Source organism: Schistocerca cancellata, chromosome 2 (genome assembly GCF_023864275.1).
Source record: "Schistocerca cancellata isolate TAMUIC-IGC-003103 chromosome 2, iqSchCanc2.1, whole genome shotgun sequence".
Taxonomy (NCBI): Eukaryota; Metazoa; Arthropoda; class Insecta; order Orthoptera; family Acrididae; genus Schistocerca; species Schistocerca cancellata.
Window position 1 is genome coordinate 255256948 of NC_064627.1, and position 6998 is coordinate 255263945.

The 6998-nt window shown below is 45.0% G+C and overlaps 1 protein-coding gene across 1 annotated transcript; it reads left to right on the forward strand.

Annotated features, from left to right (window-relative positions):
- The first annotated feature begins 1281 nt into the window (after positions 1-1281).
- LOC126152973 (gustatory and pheromone receptor 32a-like) lies at positions 1282-1959 on the forward strand. The gene has a single exon (XM_049916040.1). It carries the CDS (start codon positions 1282-1284, stop codon positions 1957-1959), a length of 678 nt encoding a protein of 225 aa, XP_049771997.1.
- Positions 1960-6998: the final 5039 nt, after the last annotated feature.

A 6998-nucleotide genomic window follows, 5' to 3' on the forward strand; every position in this document is an offset into this window, starting at 1 on the left:
AAAACTGATTTTATCAGAACAGATCGTGGATGTTATACAAATTAAACCTGGAAGTGACCGATAAATTAAGTTCTTTGAATTTGACACATCGCTGCTGTCGATGTATTCTGTAATGTCTTCTCATATATTCTCTTTAATCGAAAATTTGTCCGTTTGAAAGGAGTACGGCATGGAACAATGTTATCTGCTGGTTCAGTTGAAAGAGGGCTATTGTTTGACTTAAATTGTCATACTTTGTGGCTGTCTAGTAAAGAAACGTAACAGACTAAAAGGCAAGTTGCTTTCTTCAGGGAAAGATAAATTAATTGATAGTAAATGAAAAAAGGATCATTAAGATAACACATTACTGTATCAGAAGTACCAATTTTAGCATGATGCTAAATGAAAATGCCATGTTATACAGATTATTTGGTTTCATACTGTGCATTGTTTTCTGAAAAACTTTCCTCTCTAGTAGCAACTACATTTCCTTCAGAGGTTTCACACTGCGTTTGCCTAGAAAGGCCTAGAAGCATGATGATAGATACCATCTCATTAGCGCTCACGTACATGACAGATAATCGAAAAGATTTCATTATGTGGTGCAAGGGACTTAATTCCACAAAGTGCTACGTAGCCAATGTGAACAGCTTACTGTGGAAACACTTCAAGAGCGGCAGTACTCACCTCGACAGTCCAGTGGAAATTTTTGGACTGCAGCGCTAGAGGCTTTATTGAAGCCCCCACATTTCCTTCGTCTAAACGACGTCATAAACGAGTCCACTGTTGAGGAAACTTTCCACTTTCTTTGCGACAATGTTCATATACAAGGTATGGCAAGTGTTCGGAATGGCGCCGTTAGAAGTGGGTCCCCAGCATACATACGGCAGAACAGAAGTCAACAAATGGCACTGGAAGAAAGCTGTTAGTCCTTCAAATATTTGGTTGTTATGTGTCACCATGATGTTTGCGTTCGGGCTATCAGTCTCCAGTCCATTCCAACATTACACATCGCTCGTGAGCATGCTAGTTTACAAAGCCATGTCGTTAATAGGAGTAGGTAAGATACTTTGTACGCTTGCAGTGAACAGAAAAGAGGGAGTGAAACATTTCAGTTTATTCTTCGCTTCATTAAATCACGCAGCGATCTGGCTACCCAGTGACACAAGTATCAAAACAAAAGGACTGAGAGTAGCACTGTGCATTTTCCTCTGCATCTTATGCACTGCTTTGATTGTAAATACGGTCGTAGAAAACCATCCTGATGTAATGAGCAGTTTCGTTGACATACTGAAAATAGTGATGACTGTATATCTCGTGATACTTGACCCTTTAATAACGCTACAATTCGTAGTATTCGTGCTGGAACTGTGGGCTGGATTCAAGGCTCTGAACAGTGCAGTTCTTCAGACGGTCGCGACAGAAAATAGCTCATGTGTGGTGGCTACACTTCTGGGCCTCTCAGGTACACCACCAGGTAGTACATTGGGCAACCTCCACAATCTGCGATGGACACATCTGCTACTACGCAGGGCTGCGGAAGTTCTACAGGATCATTTCGGAATGACACTAGCACTGGACCTCTCTTTTACCATATCTGGGATCATCTGCAGCTCGCACGAGATAATCGTAGCCATGAGCCGCGAGAAAGAGGTGGGCGGCATCCTGTACGTCGGGGCGACGCGCCAGTCGCTGCTGTGGCTGGTGCTGCACGCGTGGAAGCTGTCGGCGCTGACGCTGTGCTGCTCGGCGGTTTCCACGGAGGCGGCGGCCACGCGGCTGCTGCTGCAGAGGGCGTTCGCCTTCCAGAGCACACCGAGTCCCCAGCTGGGGGCGCTGCTGCGGCTGGTCGCACTCAGTCCACGGCTCCGCTTCACCGCCGCGGGGTTCGTCAACGTCGACCGTGGCTTGCTGGTGTCCGCCCTAGCTGCGGCAGTCACCTACCTGGTCTTGCTGACTCAGTTCAGCGGGAGCTTCTGACCTTGGAAGGTACTACAGGTACGAATACGTTCTCAAAGTGAAATGTTCCTCTGCTACATAGCATACAGTTTGTTGCTGAGTGACCTCTTGTCAAACTAAAAAGTATTTTGGTAATAAAAAACAGAAAAAAACAATCCTTCCAAATAATCTCTCCAACATACGTGAGGCTTATCCAGTAGTGGGACTACCAATGTTCTGGCACAGTCTACACTGTTGCCAGATTTTCGATGATATTACTGTGCACTGTTGTCAGATTCCCCCCCTCTCCCCAGCTCTCATTTCACAAGCCACTTGTAGTAAGCATAAAATGGTGGGAAATACAAAAATCCAAGACGGGCACATGTCCTCTTGGTGAGAATTTGAAAAAGTTGGTTCACAATCCGAGATCACACACCTGGGGACACTGGCACAGCCTACATCGTTGCCAGGGCACTTAAATCCAAGATGTCAGATCTACGGATACTGGCACAGCCTGCTTAGTTGCAAGATTCCATGGGTTTTGCCCAACAAAATGACATCGCAATCCAAGATGGTGGTCCTGACGATAGTGGTACAGCCTATCGGATTACTGAAGATATCACTGATGATATCAGAATCCAAGACAGTGGATCTGCACTGGGGCAGTCTACACAGTTGCCTTGTTTCTAAGCTCACTGGTGGAGCCATCACTCTTGTCGGGTCACTTGTGTTCGTTGTCTTAAGTTTAAAATGGTGTGAAATTCGAAAACCCCACAGAATTTCCCCAAGCCAAGATGCCCTAATTTAAGAACGCTGTTTACTTTAAACATATACAATAGTTCAGTACTAGAACAATTGCATCTTTATTTAAACAAAATGTGGAAGAGCCCTTCTATGATCAGGAAAGTCTGTGAGCATTGTGCTGTGTTGCTGATGGTACCATGCACATTGAAGAGCAGTGTGTTCATGATTGTGATTCCCGCAATCATGTGCAACTGCACTGACCAAGTACCAACATGTGACACACCCGTGCTGACCAATGCTGGACAACTTTGCTGGCTGGCAGCTGACTGCATGCTATTGGCACAATGTCTTGCCAGCCTGCCAGCCTAGTGTGAACTAGCTGTAAGGCTATGGGAGCAGCTGATGCACAGTGTGATATTGTCCATGTTGACATTCCAATGAGTTGCTTCCACCAATGGGGCACGCCTGTAGGACAATGTGCTATGTCATGCTGCTTGGAATAGGGACAAATGCCTGTTGTCTACTGTGCTGCCAGGCTGTGTGCACTCACAGCACGTGGGGCACTGTATGACTACACAATTTCACAGTTAATCCTGCTTTAATTTTATATCTGGACAGCGTCCTATTGTGCTGCAGGAGATTATATCAAGGTCGCTGCCATTACAGGCTGCATGCCAATAGACATTCATAGTTGGACTTGGCTGACATCACTGTGGTCATTGCGCTGCGTTGTGCCACTGCTAGATGCTATAAAACTCCTTAGAGGAACGCCTGAAACTAGTTTTAATCCTGAATTTTTCTCTGTGGTAAGAACAATGTGGTAATTGCTATGAACTCTTCAGTCCAGTCACAAATCTGCTCTGATATTCGGTTCATATGGCGACTGTGTAAAGCTGTATCGAGTGCTGACCACAAAGGAAATGGCATCAACCTAGCCGGCCGCTGTGACCGAGTGGTTCTAGGTGCCTCAGTCCGGGTCCGCGCTGCTGCTACGGTCGCAGGTTCGAATCCTGCCTCGGGCATGGACGTGTGTGATGTCCTTAGGTTAGTTAGTTTTAAGTAGTTCTATGTCTAGGGGACTGATGACCTCAGATGTTAAGTCACATTGTACTTAGAGCCATTTGAACCATTTGAGCATCAACCTAGATATCAGTATTTATTTCTTCCGTGGTTCTGTGGTTGAACAGAGCAAGCCAAGTATTACATGATCATTGTTTAGGGAATGCATGTTGATATCCGGTGTCAAGAAAGGTTGTAATATGTGAGCATAAGGCTTGTTATCAAATCATACATTCGACTAGAATTAGCGATGTAGACTTATATTTGTCAGACTGATAAAACTGCTTGACAAGGGAAATGGCCAATTTGTAATGTCAAACCTCTGCACACAATACAGCAGAAATTTCGCATGTCACAGAACTGCTTGTATATGGCATCAAGTATTTATCAAACACCTGGCAGATTCTGTTTTGGCAGTTGCGATTTTTCCGAATGATTCTGACAAAATGCACTTTAACCTCAAAGGACTGAATAATGGATCGTCAGTGAAATGTGTTTTTTTGGAGAGCAACGCAGACAGCAGAGTTGGAGGAAACCTTAGATGACTGAAACTGCAGTACAGTAGTCGCATAAGGGAATCATGTTCATAAAGCTTCACAAAGTTGCATGGTCATTGAGGTGCACTCGGTAAGACAGTAATACATTCATAGCATGGATTCAAAATAGATTCCCAGCTAGTTGTAGAAAGTGTAGTACTAGGTTCTTACATAGATTAATATAGATCCTCAACTACTGTACCACAATGGTAACATACTTTCTTCGCAGATTACTTTATTATTCTTTAACAAACACTGATTTTCGCAATAGCTAGGCATCAGTGCGATAGAAATTTGTCAGTACTCATATCTAAGAAGACTTCTAAGTGGACAGGAGTATGTTACCCATTTGGTATCTAGCCCACTATTAATATATACATCGTAATAGCCTTTCAAAAATCCTGTCCTCCGCAGACCATCCATTCAGTAGCCTCCAATCCAGCAAACCATTTAGTAGTGACGCTGAACATGTGTCAGAACTCACAATGAATGAAACGATGATTTATTCAATCCCACAGTCATTATTTTAAAGTAAAATCGTCTGGACAGTACTGCACTGGTCTGCTGGAGACGCATGTATAAGTGCTATATAGACACCAGATGCCTTCCTGTGAAATTAGAGCTATGTGACAGGTGACACTTAGTATTAACTCCACTGTACTCTGCAGTAGAAAGGTTCTGGAATTCATGCCTACAATAATTTGTCAGCAACCTCAATTTCGTTTCGTGTTACAGATACATCATGTTTTCTGGATACCACTCTGTTGTGCCGCTGTAAGAACTATCGCATGTAAGAACTACATGTCTGGTCAATTAAATTACATCCTCTTGTGTGGAAAAATGACACTTGGTGTACAGAACTAGTAGCACTGTGGCTTACATTGTGCTCCACACAGTGATATAGAGTCGTTAGCAGATCAAGAGTGCTGGCAAAACAATGCTACAATGGACTCTTCCACTCTTCCAGAGGTGGAAGATAACTGGTGAAACGGTTGCAAATGCAGTATTGGAAGAAATTCTGCAAATTTATGAGTTTGTGGGCCATCCAACTACATAAAAAGTTTTGCATCATCCTGATTCCCAGAACTCCTGAAGATGACTGTGGATATTGTATCACAGTCCCTTTGACTGTTTAGAGACGTCACTAAACCCGCCCAAAGATGTAAACAACCATGAATGAGCAGCGCGTATTGGAAGGAGGAGGCCCGACAACCGATGAGTTCCTGTCATTCCACGAGCAAGGAGGTAAAAGGCTCGTGTTCTCTGTCGTTCAATCATGCCTAGACGGTCAATACCGCGGTTCGATCGTGTACGCATTGTCACCTTGTGCCAGGAAGGGCTCTCAACAAGGGAAGTGTCCAAGCGTCTCAGAGTGAACCAAAGCGATGTTGTTCGGACTTGAGGAGGTACAGAGAGACAGTAACTGTCGATGAAATGTCTCGCTCAGGCCTCCCAAGGTCTACTGCTGCAGTGGATGACCGCTACCTACGGATTATGGCTCGGAGGAACCCTGATAGCAACGCCACCATGTTGAATATTGCTTTACATGCAGCAACAGGCTATCGTGTTACGAATCAAACTCTCCGCAATAGGCTGCATGATGCGCAACTTCACTCCCGACGTCCATGGCGAGATCCATCTTTGCAATCACTACACCATGCAGCGACGTACAGATGGGCACAGCAACATGCCGAATGGACCACTCAGGATTTGCATAAGTTCTCTTCACCGATGAGTGTCGCGTATGACTTCAACCAGACAGTCGTCGGAGGCGTGTTTGGAGGCAACGCGGTCACGCTGAACGCCTTAGACACGCAATCCAGCGGGTGCAGCAAGGTGGAGGTTCCCTGATGTTTTGTGGTGGCGTTATGTGGGGCCGATGTACACCGCTGGTGGTCATGGCAGGCGCCGTAACGGCTGTACGATACGTGAATGCCATCCTCCCACCGACAGTGCAACCATATCGGCAACATACTTGCAAGGCATTCATCTTCATGGATGACAATTCGCGCCCCCAATGTGCACATCTTGTGAATCACTTACTTCAGGATAACGACATCACTCGACTAAACTGGCCAGCATGTTCTCCAGACATGAACCCTATCGAACATGCCTGTGATAGATTGAAAAGGGCTGTTTATGGACGACACGACCAACCAACCACTCTGAGGGATCTACGCCGAATCGCCGTTGAGGAGTGGGACAATCTGGACCAACAGTGCCTTGATGACCTTGTGAATAATATGCCACGACGAATACAGGCATGCATCAATGTAAGAGGACGTGCTACTGGGTACTAGAGGTACCGGTGTGTACAGCAGTCTGGACCACCACCTCTGAAGGTCTCGCTGTGTGGAGGTACAACATGCAATGTGTGGTTTTCATGAGCAATAAAAAGGGCAGAAATGATGTTTATGTTGATCGTTATTCCAATTTTCTGTACAGGTTCCGGAATTCTTTGAAGCGAGCTGATGCATAACGTTTGTGATGTGTGTATGTTCGACTGTAGTGAGACTTGAATATTCCCGACATTCGTCAAGCTAAGAGTCATTCAAGGTCGTGGGGACTTTGATTTTCTGAAGGATACACTGTGGCGTTTTGAATGAAGTTCAGATTTTGAATATTTTATGTGAAGCGGGAATATGGCATGAACAGTTCATGGACTGAGCAGGACAAATTTGAACTACATGTGACCGCATTATGTGACTGTGTTGAGGACTAATAGATGCAATGGGCTGATAA